Genomic DNA, 15,050 nt, shown 5'->3' on the forward strand with positions numbered 1-15,050 from the left:
GACAGGATACAGTGTAGGTATCAGTTAAATTGAAGGGAGTGGTTAAGGTTCATAGTTTGTAGGTACCTCGGAGAGGATAAATGTATGGAAAGGATCAGAAAGATCAGATCTAAGGAAAACCTGGTGAGAGTCAGGCTGATATACAGAAAGGAGCATTGTTCGCTCAGAACAGAAAAGCAGCACAGGGATCCTATAGAGGCTCATTTGGGATCTCCTTACGAGGGTCTTTGAACAAGACATCTGTACAAATAGAGAGTCACAGCCATCTCTTAAATATCATGTTTCAGGAGGGTAACATCAGGGGTGAAAAAGGGAGCTGAGAGACTGGAATTCTTTTCCATGGTCTTAGGAAGAAGTTAAGAAGATCCATTTAAATTATCTTTTGAAACAGACATAAGAAGGTATTAAATAGTTATTAGTGCACAGAACTCAATCAGTGATAAATAAGTGGTGAGGACTAGAAAGGGATCCATGAATGTAATTTATTTAAATTTTCTCAGAGCCTTTGGCAAGTTTCCACAGTGAAGGTTGCTTTCTAAAAATGGAAGGACTGTGGGAATCTAGAGAATATTTTTCTCTAGTTGTGATTAAATACAGTAACCCATGCATAAACCCATGTGATTAAATACAGTAACCCATGCATAAAGAATGGTGTGTATCCAGACTGAGGGAAGTTTAGACCAAGAGAGTAGTTTTTGAGCGAGTTGAGAAATGATATGAAGGGGGACTATTGAAATTTTCAGATTTATGGATCTTTCTCAATTCTTTTGGGTAGTAGAAATTATCTTTTGAAATTGGAGAGAACAGACCCTTTTACAAAGGATCTCATGATGTTAAAGGCAATCACAGATTTTTAAGCTAGACAGAGTTTAGATATGACTCTGGCAGTTCATGGAAAACTAATATGCTGAACCAGGTTTTAGTTGATGCTAAGGACTGAGCACTGCAACTCAATCACTACCTTCTATTATGACTTTGTCATTAATTTGCAGGAAGACTGCTTATTAATGCTGTTAACTATTTTAAGAAAAGGAAATATCTAGAATGTATTAGTAATTATTAATAGATTTCTGTAATCTTTTCTTGGCTTTTCAATTACAAGAGCCTTACACTGTCTTAGTTCGTGTGAGTTATTAGCAGTGAAATGAAGTCTTTGACTGTGAGGCATCTCAGACTCTAGGCGAGGGCCAGAGAGAGCTGTTTTATCCTGATAAACAGTGCCATTTGCTTTTCTTAATTGTTTTTGTGCCTTCAAGTTCTAAGCTTTGTGTTCGTTCTGTTTATTTATTGGAAAACATAACCTTATTGTTTTGTAACTGCTCTGTGTTGGGGCTGAATCTATATCCTATTGTTTGTTGGATAGAATAGCCTTTTCTTTATGCCTTTCCAGATGGCGAAAACTCAACTGACGAGACTGGTGTTTTCTCTGCCAGTTCCAGCTGATGGGGTGGGAGGTGGTGGGAAGGTGCCCCCCCCTTTAAGTATTTGTTATGGACTAATCTTAAGAAAGGGTTTACTCAGCCAGCCCTTAATCTTATTTGATGTTTTTATGTCAGGTATGTAGAATTTAACCTGCTGTATGATCGGGGTACAAAGTTTGGCCTCTTCACTCCAGGATCCAGGATCGAAAGCATCTTGATGTCTTTACCTCTCACCGCCCGGTAAGAATAACTCATAAGAATAATAGTTATTCCCTAACCCGACAATCCTCTAATCCCCACAAAACATGGACATTGACACCACAAATGTCTTTCCTAAAGACTTCATTGGTTTTGACCTTGCTGCCTGTATAAGAAAATCACAGGCAAATCACAGGAAAATCAAATTTTTTTTTTAAGGGGTGGCAGGATAAATGATATAGCTTTATATGTGAGAGCAGGGAAAGGATAGAGGGAGTGAGAAGATAGGGTGGATGATGGTGTCTAGGGAGCTAGATTGACTGTTCCTACTTGGTAATTTTCTAGGAAGAGCTATGAGCAAAGCAGATTTATATGAACATAACAGCTCTTTAATTTTATTGGAAATGATTGCACTTGTGGGGAAAGGTCTTATTCTCCACTATGAAGTATTAAGCTTGTACAAAAGTTTGCAGGATTATTTCAGATGGTTTACGTGCTGCCATGGTGTGCTTCCATAAAGGTTAATTGAATCTCTGTGGGGAATTTTAAAATCTATTTATGTTGGTGCTATTAGGTTAATAAAGATCTACAGTTGACTTTTTTTGGCTTTGAGGAAGTGAGAATGGTGTGTATCCAGACTGAAACAGAAAAGATCAGAAAAAATATGACCATTGCTTATTTTAGAAGAGCTAGAATCTTCTTTTCTCCATGAGTTTAAATATCCAAATAAGAATGGACTGGCTGGCATTGAGGGTCTGCCTTGCGTCCTTCTGCTGTGCAGATCTAGCCTTGTGAGATCAGTACCCTCTACCATTGTCACTACATTCAGAATGGCATTGGCTCTGTCCTTGTTTAGCTGTTGCTCGTGGGGTCTCATGTCCTTGGCTGGATTCTCATGCACATCACTGTTAGGTGTTCTTGCCACCCTAGAGGCAAGATGTGATTAAAAAGTAGACATGAGATCTTAAGGCCTCGGGTAGTCTACCTGATCTCTGCTGGCCCCTAATTATAATGCACATTCCAAACTGCAGGTAAGGGCGGATTATAAATCAATCCCCTGCTCAACTGAATAACATTAATGCAACAGGTTATTTTTAGCTTCTTAAAGTCTGCACCAGGGGTCTGCAAACTTAAGGCTTCAGGACAAATCTAGGTCCACTTGTGTTTATGTACAGCCCTTAAGCTAAGAATGGAATTTACATTTTTCAAGGATTATTAAAGACAAACAAAAAAGGAATAGGCAAGAGACTGCAAAAGGTATGTGGCCCCAAAAGCCTAAGGTATTTATTATGTGGCCCTTTACAGGAAGAGTTTGCAGCCTCTGATCTAAACCAGTGTTTGCCAGATCTCCTGCTACAGTTTGACCATTTTGACCATATTTGTAGATTTATATATAATCTGAGGTATTATTTACTTAAATTTTATACTCTTAGTTTTTTCAGAGAGAAAATTAAAGGCAAACCAACATTTCTGTCATAAATAGAAAGTAACACATGAAAAAAAATGCCAAAGTACTAAGCTAAGAAAAGTTTGCCCATGCATCACCTGAGGTTCTATACTTTATGAAACCCTGGTTTATAGTAAAAGTATGTTTTGGCTCTGGAATATTAATATTAGCTAGAGTATGCTCAGGAATTATTAAGAAACTTTATTTCCTTAGCAGCAAATATTTTTTAAAAGCCTAGTGGAGACAAAGAGGTATAAGTCTTTTTATTACTCTTAGAATTTTATTTTTCATTTATTTTAGATAAAGAGCTATGTATGTTGTTTATTTATTTTTTATTGTTATTACGTTTTTTGCTTCTGTTTTGAACCTGCATAGATGGGAGTACATGCATTCACCCTCAGAGAACTCCAAAGAAGCTGAAATTCTGGACGTTTTGCGCCATCCGAGGGACTGGGTGCATTGATGCAGGCAGAGCAGTCTTCCTAGGGTCTGGGGGACACACAACGGGCCCCCTGCTCCACTGGCTGACACCACCGCCACTGTGTGGCACTTAGTTACCTGTGTCTCAGAGCTCCAGTCTTCTCCGCCCTGGAGTCTGCCTCCTTTCCTGGTGAAATGTGTTTTAAGCACCACAGGCTTCCGCTGGATGCTGTCAGTGGTGGGTGGTGAGGTGGCAGCTTGTCAGAGTCAACTGGTTGATGTAAAGCTCGTTTATACTTTTAGAATCATTTTATATGACTAGTTTACAAACAGTGACAATTTCCAAGAATTGGTTTAGGGGATCTAAATATTAGAATTTGTATCAGGAAACTTCTCATGTTATTTTTTTGTTTCATATATTTTTTAAAGGTTTAGTTTCAGCCACAAAAATCTGTTGAGGGACAAATTTTATTTTCATTAATTCAATGAGATTGAGACTGGTAATTTTAGAAAGCAACTGGAAATGAAAGTAAAAATTTTACTTTGTCATTACTGAAGTTGCTTTGATCATAATCTTTATATATCTTTCTCTAGAGATCATAGTATTATAAAATATTCACTTTTGTAATGATAGATATTTAGGGATACTTGAAATTTTCTTAGTCTCTGCATGTTACAATTCAGTGATTACCTGTAGTTAACTCTAAAGTGACATCACTGTTATTTAAACAAGGGATATCTAAGTTGTAATTTTGATTTTTGTAGAACTATAATTTGTTGATGCTGAGATTCTTTGCACTTTTGAATGTGAAAGCTTATACCCTTGGATTCTGATACTTAAAAATTTCTATTCCAGACACTTCTGTATGGAGGTTTAGACTAAGAACAATCCTGGGGATGTTGTGAATTTAGGAAATGAGAAACATTTTCCTTCTCTAATTAAAGCAGACATAACTAGTGTAAGAAGCATGTAAGCATTTTATAAATATATTTCCTTGAATATGGACTAATTGAAATAGTCCTCTTCTTAAATTAGAGATTCTGCAACTTTTACCTTTGCTCTTAAGAGGAAATCACAACAGAGTTCTCAAGACTTCTGTGTTCATATAATAATGTGAATATTTTATTCATAATATATTGAAGTTTGTAAGGAATGTTATCTTCCTACATATTATTAAGCATTATCTTGGAATATGTTGAATGTATGATCGTGTGTGACTCTGTAGAGCTGGAAAATGTATGAATTCTTCAACTCTTACAACAGGTGTGCTGATAAATTTTATTATGAAATATGACTAAGAAATGTTTGTATTTTTCATTTTTTCCAGGGTAATTGACATAGGGAAGATAAATATTTCTTAGTACTAAAACCATAGTTCCTCATTCCTAGGTATTTTACCCAAGAAAAATATAAATTTTGCAGTTGAATTTTCATAGCAGCTTTATTCTCAGTAGCCAAAATTTAGAAATGACACAACTGCCCATCAGCAGGTGAATGGATAAACAAGTTATAATATATCCATATGTTAAAATACTACTCAACAATGAAAAGGAACCTCTATTGATAAAGGCAAGAACATGGGTGAATATCAGAAAGTCATTATGCCAAGTGAAAGAAGCCAGACACAGAAAAGCACTAGCCCCAGAGGTTATGTAGTGTCACGTCCTTCACATTCCGTTGGTTACAAGTGAGTCTCTAAGAGCAGCTCCCGATTCACCGGGGAGGGAATGAGACCCCAGCTCTCAATGGGAGGAGTGTCAGAGATGTGTGATCATCTTCAAAACCACCACATAGCCTTTCACACCCAAAACCCAAAATAGATTTGGCATTCCGTCCCTTATTGCCCTAATCAAATCCCGTTGAGTCCACCTTTGAAATGTTTCTTATTTCCTGCCTCTGTCCCCTGCCATGACTCTACTTTGGTCCCACATTCCCTCTCACCTGAATATTTGCCATACCCTACCTGCCTCTGGTCACTCTGACCTCCATTCTCTCCCTTCAGAATTACTTCACCGAATAGGAAGCAACCTAAGTGTCCATCGACAGATGAATGCATAAAGAAGATGTGGCACATATATACAATGGAATATTACTCAGCCATAAAAAGAAACGAAACTGAGTTATTAGTAGTGAGGTGGATGGACCTAGAGTCTGTCATACAGAGTGAAGTAAGTCAGAAAGAGAAAAACAAATACCATATGGGAACACATATACATGGAATCTAAAAAAAAAAAAGGTTCTGAAGAACCTAGGGGCAGGACAGGAATAAAGACGCAGACGTAGAGAATGGACTTGAGGACATGGGGAGGGGGAAGGGTAAGCTGGGATGAAGTGAGAGAGTGTCGTGGACATATATACACTACCAAATGTAAAATAGATAGCTAGTGAGAAGCAGCTGCATAGCACAGGGAGATCAGCTCGGTGCTTTGTGTCCACCTAGAGGGGTGGGATAGGGAGGGTGGGAGGGAGGCTCAAGAGGGAGGAGATATGGGAATATACGTATATGTATAACTAATTCACTTTGTTATAAAGCAGAAACTAACACCATTGTAGAGCAATTATACTCCAATAAAGATGTTAAAAAAAATTACTTCACTAAATCCCATTCTTAACTGTCCTCCTCAAATATTTTAAGCATCCTCCCTTCTCCTGCAGAAAAGTTTCTGAACTCAATCTGACATTGAAAGCAATCCACCATTTGACACAGACCTCTCTTTTCAGCCTTATCTTCTCCTCCATGCCTCCCCTGCGCTTCAGCCTCAGACTGCGTATCACCACTCCGCATTTTTCTGAACATTCCCCAAGTCTCTTCCATCTGACCTGTGCTCAGGCTGCTGCTATCTCTGCTTGGAATCTTTTTTTGTCCCCTTCAGCACATTTTTACCTTTAGTATTGCTGTCATCACAGTCTGTATTCATATAGTCCTTCAGAGTACACTGTACTTCAAAATATTTAAGGTGGGTCTTTCCTCATTTATAAAGTCTGCTACCTTATGAATGACCTGTTAACCTTTGTCTTCCAACATTGTTTTGCAATAGTATATTGTGGTATCAAGCTTAATGTTGTTTTACTTTACAACTGTCTCATTCCTAGTCTGTGAAGATAGAAGTTCCCAGTAAACATCTTTTAAGAGCCCATTTAGAAATTGTTTTCAAGGATGTTTGTATTATCCCTGCCACAAATATTAACTATGTATTTGAAATCCCACATTTAAAGAAAGTTGGTCCTTCTTTCCAAAGAAACACACATGTAAATTCCAGTTTCATAATAAACCTAAATTAGCACATTCAAGATAGTGAAGCTTGAACATCTACAATATGGCTTGACTAAGTATCATTACATTGTAACCTGAAACTGAGTCATGGGTCATGCAATGTAAAACCTCTCAGGCTTGTTTCTACAGGTGGTTTTATGCCAGATACACACCAGCATATACCAGCAGAACAAGGTAATTGCACTCCCATCTTCCAATCTCTGCACTTGGTTTTGATTCCACAAGTTAAACTCATCAGTATTTTAAAGTATCCTTCACCTATTAATTCCTGTTCACATTTCAAAACATGTTTGAATGTTAAAACTGGGCATAATCTAATCCGCCATGGTTTCAATGAGTTGACACAAATTCAGTTACTTAGGAAAGCAAATTGGCTTTGTGGTCATTTAGAGTTGCCACATTGACTCTGTCATGGATGTATTTTCTTAAGAGATGGTTAGGAAGGTACAAAACTAAAGTTTCACAATTAAGTTGTACTAGTTGAATGCCTCTATTATTTACCAGCAAGTGAATAATGTATTTTTTTTTTTTTTTTTTTTTTTTGCTGTACGCGGGCCTCTCACTGTTGTGGCCTCTCCCGTTGCAGAGCACAGGCTCCAGACGCGCAGGCTCAGCGGCCATGGCTCATGGGCCCAGCCGCTCTGCGGCATGTGGGATCCTCCAGGACCAGGGCACGAACCCGTGTCCCCTGCATCGGCAGGCGGACTCTCAACCACTGCGCCATCAGGGAAGCCCAATAATACATTTTTTAAGTAAAAGTCTTCATAGAGATTTATCTATGCTTAGGGCTGGTCAAACTTCCAGTTTCTGACTTGATGAGGCAGCCTGAGGCTTTTAGAATACTCCATGCCTGCTGCTTGACATCGTTCTAACCATGAGTGTAATATGCAGAATTTCAACCCAATTTGTCAATTTCTTGTAGTTCAAGTTGTTGTTTAACTATGAAAAATAACTAATTCAGTAGATATTCTCAAAGGACATTTAAAATAATATCGATATTGTCAACTGAAAAAAAATGCACAACCTAGAAGTTTTTTGTTTTTTGGGGGGATACGCGGGCCTGTCACTGCTGTGGCCCCTCCAGTTGCAGAGCACAGGCTCCGGACGCAGGCTCAGTGGCCATGGCTCACGGACCCAGCCGCTCCGCGGCATGCGGTATCCTCCCGGACCGGGGCACGAACCCGCGTCCCCTGCATCGGCAGGCGGACCCCCCCCAATCACTGCGCCACCAGGGAAGCCCCAAGAATAATGTTTTATTTGGTGACCTTACTGAGCACTATAGCCCAGGATGGCGGCCTCTTGGGTAGCTCCGAAGAACAGTTCCAAAGAGGAGAGGGAGCAGCCAGGATATAGAGGAGTTTTTGCTGGAAAGAAAAGCAAAACTAGTCAAACATCAAAAGATTACTGCTAATCACAAAAAATCCCAGACATCTCAAGGTAATGATTTTACTGCCTTTCTATGTATGAGAAGATGCAAGAGTCTGGGCTCATTGAAATGATTCCTTTGACATGCATCTTAACTATCTAAGGCCGGTATCCTGTTTTTCTCCATCCTGAATTCCCCTCAGGGTGTACTGTTGGGGGCAGCTGCAGTGGCTGATAGCTTTATGGCCAAAACATCCTTTGTTTACAGAAATGGCAGGTGACATTGTCCACAATATCAATACAAATTAACATACTTCTGCTGAGAGTAATTTTTAATTCTTTAATGTGTACTTGATCTTATGTGCTATTCAACAAGAGAGTGGTACTTAAAAATAATGTACACATGTCAATGAAAGAAAGAATAAGCACCTCCTTTTCATCTTTACCTCCCTCCCTGTTTTAGTAACGTGAGGGAGATATGGTATCTCTCTTGTAATAGCAAAAGATGGTCTGCTCAGCTCTACCTAGCTGTCCCTGCTGTGCTCTCTCAGACAGAATTCCTGACTCTCAGAACCTGTGAGCATAATAGAATGGTTGCTGTTTTATGTCACTACATTTGAAGTGGCTTGTTAAACAGCAATGTATAACTAGAACAGGTTGGATGCCATTAAAAAAATGAGGAGAGTGAATTTGATCAGCCTGGCATGCCTGCAAGGTACCTCTACCAGTATTTGGAGATGTGAGTCTAAAGCTCAGGAGAAAGAAATGTCGTCTAGAAACACATATTTACCAGTTGTTTGTGTGAAGACGATAATTGAAAAAGTAGGTGAGCCATCTGAGGAAGTACATGCAGTGTAATAAGAAAGGAGAGTCAAAGACTGAACTGGGGGCAGAGAAGTGAGCAGGGAAAAAGGTGTCAAGAAAGGGTCCTGAGAGCAGCTCACTGAGCAAATGGAATAGGGAAGAAGGGAATCAAAAGGGCCAAGTTGGGTGTGATTTTAATAAGAGTTAAAACATTACCATGTTTCTACATATAAGAGAATATATTAAAATAATAAATGCTCCAAGTTACATGTTTGATAAATTAGGAATGAAGTTCAGATTTTTAGAAATCCTAATCTATACATTACCAAGGTCTTCTCAGGTACTAAAATTACTTCCATTGACATATCAGAGTGTCTCCAGTTTCTCAAGTTCTGTTTAAATATGAAATTCCTTAAAGAACCAGTAGGTGGAGCCCATTTGCTCAAGAAAATCTGATCCCGAGTGTTGGGTTTTGTTTTTGCCGGTGGGTGGGGAGGAGAAATTGAAGAGGAAGGGGAGAGGGGTGATGAGAGAGAGGCACAGAATAGGACAGCAAAGAGGAGAGGAAGGAAAGGAGAGAAGTTGAGAGAGAACAAAGATGTCTCCATTGAACTGTGGTATTGTTGGAGAGGTTATCTGAAGGAGTTATCACATATTTAACCAAGCACAGTTAAGTCGACTATGATGTTTCTATCTTGTCAAATGGCTCCACTATGTTTCATTTCTCTCTTTAGTACAAAGAGATTCTGAAATTGGCAATGTCTATAATCCCAATAATTTTCAATATGTAAAGCAGGGTCTTCATCTTGAGTTCCTAGGGAATTCCTGAATTGTGAGGTGCCTGAAATCATGAGAAAATGTGTGCATTTTTCTTAGAGTTCATAATGTTAATTTGACTCTAAGAAGGATACGTGCTCCTGAAAAGATTGAGGACTACTCATCTAAATCAAGAGGGTGTCTATACCACCCCCCCCCCCCCACCGTGGGGGCAATGTGATAATTCAGTGAGGAAAGGTAAGAAAATGTTTTTATCCTTTCAGAAGTTCTATTTTTGTGTGTAATGTAATTATTTGTCCATATTCGTACATTAATGCATATATTTAATTCACAAATACAAGATATTTGGGGGAGTGTAAAATTAGTGACATATCAAAAAATTTCAAAATTTGCTTGCAAAAATAGTGTACATTTTTATACTTTTAAGGACTAAAAATGAAGTTGAGAAATCAGAAAGCAGAATATCTTGATAAATCAAAGGAAGAAAACAATAACAATAAAGTTTGTCTTCTTACCCCTGCTGGAGTCACCAGGGAGGAAATGTAAATGTGCTAATTTCTTATCAGTTTTAGAGGGAACTAATGGATACTGTCTAAAGAAATGGAGAACAAAGATGTTAAATAAAGATGTAATAATAGAGGTGTTCATTGGAATAAAAATATAAACTAGAATTATTCACAAAACTCACAAACATAATATGGGGTGAAAAAAAGCAACCTGTAGAATAATACATACAGTTTGATTCCATTTGTATAAAATTCAAAAGATGCAAAGCTAGGCCATAGACTGTGTTTAGGTGATAAGACTCTAATGAAAAACCAAGGGCAAACACAATTCTGGTGAGTGGGGAAAACGACTGAGGCAAAGCTTCCAGAGAGCTTCAAAGTTAGCAGTGATCTATTTCTTGAGCTGGATTCTGGTACACAAGAGGCCATTTCAGTATTTGAATCTATCAAGGAGATATTTCTTAATATCCTCATATTTCCTAAATATTAATAGTAAATAATTATACCCTTTCAGCTAGGGCAGAAAAACTCTTTTACTTGGATACCAACATGTACCTACTTCTGTGGGTTTTCCTTTTGGCATCCTGATACGTGTGTCTTTAAAAATCGAGTATTTTCCCCTAATATTTAAATTAATGCCTATACTTTGTGGAAATTTTGGAAAATAACAGTATCAAAAAGGAAATAATCATCACATTTTGTGCCACTGTTTAGAAATAACCATAACCACTCAATATTTTGGTGTATTTCTTTCTAGCTACTTCATGTAAATTTGAATTTAGTTAAATTGTGTATACAATTTTGTATCCTGATTTCCCCCCCTTATCTTTATATCTTATACACTTCCCTCTCTTATTTAAAATCTTCAAAGACAGAGGACAGGCTGGCAGTGAAAATTGGGGTTTTCTTGAAAAGTGACCTATTGACTGAGGGCTCTAAACTATTGTCCGCCCTTTTCCCTCAAGGGATTTGCCCTTCAGCCGGGCAGGAAATTCAAGAGCTCTTTTCTAGAAAACAATTTTGTAGAATAGTTCTAGACAAAACAAAACAAAACACAAAAAGCCCCCCAAACTCCACCACAGGAGGGAGCTTTGGCATTCTCACCACACACAGCTCTTTCCTTACGAACGCTCCACCCACCTCCCACCACCTCCCAAATCTAGAGTTTTCAGTCCAATTTTTAGTGCCTCTTTAAGGGCAGGGATAATCAGATATTGGAGGAAAACCTCCAAATATATAAGAGAGAGAGAAAGCAGAGATAACAGACAGACCGACCTCTAGTTAATATTCTCAGAAAAGAGATTAAACTTATCATTTAGTAATATAGAGGTAAACAGAAGATAAAACTAAAGGATTTAAAACTGGTTGCTTTTGGAGATCAGGACTGGGGGTAGATGCCCATGGGCCAGAGAACTGCTATTTTTCAGTGTAAGCCTTTACTACTATTTGATTTTTTTAACTGCTGACATTTATTAGATTAATAAAAGAGTTAAAAAGTAAAGGCCATGCATTTTTTTAAGATCTCAAAACATTGTTTTTATTATGCATACTTTTCCGTCATATAGATGTTTCTTATCAGAAGAACTTTCCATTCTCTTACATTGATTTTTTTTTTAATCACGAGTTGCCATTACCCTATCAGTGTTTTAAAGACCTCTTCCTATTTTTAACCTCATGTTAAGATTCTTTAAATGCATAGTATCTTCTAACTAGTTTAAGAGATCAGATGTGCTCAGAGGAAAGAATTATTTAACAGGTTGTAATCTTCAAGATCCATAAAACTTTCACTGTGGAACTAAAGTATCTTTTCTGTCTATGCTAATAAGTGAAACTATTGCTCATAAAATAAACTGTCACAGACTTCACACACATCAAGGTATACAGGGAAGGCATTTCAGAGGGTGGGTGCTGGACAATGTTCCAGATATGTGACCTCTTTAAAGTTTCTGCTTGGGAGATTAGAAGTTATATTGAAATCAATGACCATCTAACGACCACTGTTTCTGGGGTTATATTTTCTAAATATAGCGGCCCTCTGGCTTAACCACAAAAGCATCTCATGAGTTATAGAGGAACTTGAGCAGAGTTGTGTTTGTAAAGAAAGAAACCTAAAAAAATAAATGTTCCTGTTTTTATAGCTCTATTTTGTTTTCTTCAAGTTTGTTTTAATGACAACTTGAAGGGCTTGTTACCAGTGGCTGAAAACCTCAACATGGTTTCCTTGGCAATCACTAGAATATGAAATGGAAATGAAAGTTACCCAACGAAAAGCCCACAACTCCTCACTGCTCCCCCTCGATCCCCTCCAGATTAGAAGAAATTCAGTGGAAGGAATGCGCCAGCCTGGGGCTTGGGAAAAATATGTGGCCTCCTTCCTGGACTATCATACAATCTATGAGCTGCCACTACAGTGTCATTAATTCATGGTTGGATTGGTGTGATACAACGCAGGAGAGCAGGGAAATCAGATTGCAGGAGATTTTCTGTTTAAGAAAAATGAGTTACTAGATGAAGAATGCTTCTTGCTGAAGTCTATGGGCTTTCTCTCAGTGTTGTTACATGGTTTGGTTTCACCCTGGCCAGGTTCTTGTGTGGCCAGGTGGGTGGATTCCTCTCATTCCTACTCTCCTTTTGTGGTGTGACATTCTGAGTTCACTGTTATTTGTTCCTCATGATTTTTTAGTGTCTTGCTGTAATCATAGAGTCAGAAGTGCCCTAAAATCCTCTTATTGACGTAGCATGAAATTTTACCTGCATTTTTTTAATTTAGAAAAATATTTTAGAGTTAGAAGCATACACATTTTGAAAAGTATATGTACAAAGACAACATAGCATCATGTTTTCATTACTTATATGTCATATCCTTGAAGCCTTTAATTTTCTCCCACCAGAAAATATTTTTAAATATATAATTTTCATAAAAATTTGGGTAGGCATACTAACAAATAACTCATTTCCCTCTTGCATAACTCATCCCTTTTTTTTTTTTAATATAGAGTTTATGGTTCTTGCTTGTATCTCTGTGGTTTGATGTTTTGTCCTCTGGATTAATTTCAATACTTTCTGTTCTATTACTAGAATACTTTCCTTTTTCCTCAACATTTTCTTCTTAGGTTTGGATAATTCATATGTTTCTTCTTTATATGTAGAAATCTAAATCTAGTCATAAATAATTCCTTCAAATTATGAGGATCTATTTATTTATTCTTCTGACTTATCCTAACAAGGAATTAAGGTGATTTATAACACATAATATATAATAGGATGTATTCAATTAAAAGTAAGAAAAGTTAGCAAGAAGAAATTAATGTTGGAAAATGAAGAAGCCAAGAGTGAGATCAGTACCCAAATACTTGCCAGATAGTCACAGTTTGGCTTGGTGCTCAATCCCTGGTTTTTGTTCACCAGCTTCAAGTCCCGTCCTTGTAGGCTGAGGACTGCAGCCCACTTGTATTAGGGTTCTCCAGAGAAACTGAACCTATAGCAGATACATATCTCTCTATCTCTATCTCAAAAGATTTATTTTAATGAATTGGCTCATGCAATTATGGAGGCTAGCAAATCTTATTCTAAGCAGTTCAAGTTCTAAGGCCATCAGCCTGCAGACCTAGGGAAGAGCCAGTGCTGTAGTTCAAGTCAAATGAAGGCCATCTGCTGGCAGAATCTCCTCTTGCTCGGGAAGGTCAGTCTTTTGTTCTATTCAGGCCTTCAGCTGATTAGAAGTGGCCCACCCACATTATGGAGGGAAATCTGCTTTACTCAAAATCTTCTCATTTAAATGTTAGTCTCATTGAAAAACACCCTTACAAAAACATCCAGAATAAGTTTGACTACACATCCGGGCACCATGGCCCAGCCAAGTTGACACATAAAAGTAACCATAACACCACTGAAGCCTGCTCCTTCCTTGCCTTTACAATCCACTTGCCTTTTTTGGAGGTACATTCCCCCTTCCATTTTCCCTAATCCATGAAGTTTCTCTTAATCCTTTTTTCTCACTCCTTACACTTGCGAGACTCAATTCCATAGGGGCCATCAGGCCATGAGTTCCTATTTCCAGTACTGGGTGAACCTCCTCTCTTCTCTGGTGGCCAAGAATTGCTTATGAATAGGCTTCTAGGTTATCCTGGGCTTCCAGCTAACCTCTGCTCCAACAGCCCTGTCCCCCAGGTCTTTGTAAAAATTCCTTCATTGTTGCAAGCCTGTTATGAGTCAGCACTTCTGCTAAAGGGTTTTACAGAAGGAAGTAGCTCTGCTGACCTAGGCCACATTTTCTGGGGCCAATGAAGCCAGTACCCAGGCCACAGCTTTAACAATTTACTTTAATCCCTAATGAGGATAAACAATAGGACAGTTCCTGGGAAAATTTCCCAGGACCTAGCCATCCTGTGTGTCTCTGCTTTACTCCCTCTCTTCCTGCCCTAAAGAATAAAGCCCAGACCATAGTCAGGGGTTGTGGGAATTAGTTACTGACCCTGGCAGGCTTTGGAAGCTTGTGAGGAAAAATAACTCTCTAGCTTTCAACAGGGAAAGCAAAAATAAAAATGAAATAAGATAAGACAAATAAATAGCAACACTAAAAAATTTATAGGCAGAGACTCAAATAAGTCTGTAATGTCCCCCCATTTTCTTTTTTTTTTTTTTTTTTTTGCGGTACGCGAGCCTCTCACTGTCATGGCCTCTCCCGTTGCGGAGCACAGGCTCCGGACGCGCTGGTTCAGCGGCCATAGCTCACGGGCACAGCCGCTCCGCGGCATGTGGGATCTTTCCGGATCGGGTCACGAACCCGTGTCCCCTGCATCGGCAGGCGGACCCTCAACCACTGCGCCACCAGGGA

At 38.5% G+C, this 15,050-nt stretch overlaps 1 protein-coding gene across 2 annotated transcripts in view; it reads left to right on the forward strand.

The window, feature by feature from the left end:
- Positions 1-4,781, forward strand: part of CPOX (coproporphyrinogen oxidase) — an 84,590-nt gene extending 79,809 nt beyond the window's left edge. For both annotated transcript variants that reach the window (XM_019922687.3, XM_073804352.1), the window contains 2 exons: positions 1,557-1,661; positions 3,442-4,781. In XM_019922687.3, coding sequence (XP_019778246.1) covers positions 1,557-1,661; positions 3,442-3,529 — 193 coding nt within the window. In that variant the 3' untranslated portion in view covers positions 3,530-4,781. The remainder of the gene's footprint in view (positions 1-1,556; positions 1,662-3,441) is intronic.
- Positions 4,782-15,050: the final 10,269 nt, after the last annotated feature.

The sequence above is a fragment of the Tursiops truncatus genome, chromosome 4 (assembly GCF_011762595.2).
Source record: "Tursiops truncatus isolate mTurTru1 chromosome 4, mTurTru1.mat.Y, whole genome shotgun sequence".
Lineage (NCBI taxonomy): Eukaryota > Metazoa > Chordata > Mammalia > Artiodactyla > Delphinidae > Tursiops > Tursiops truncatus.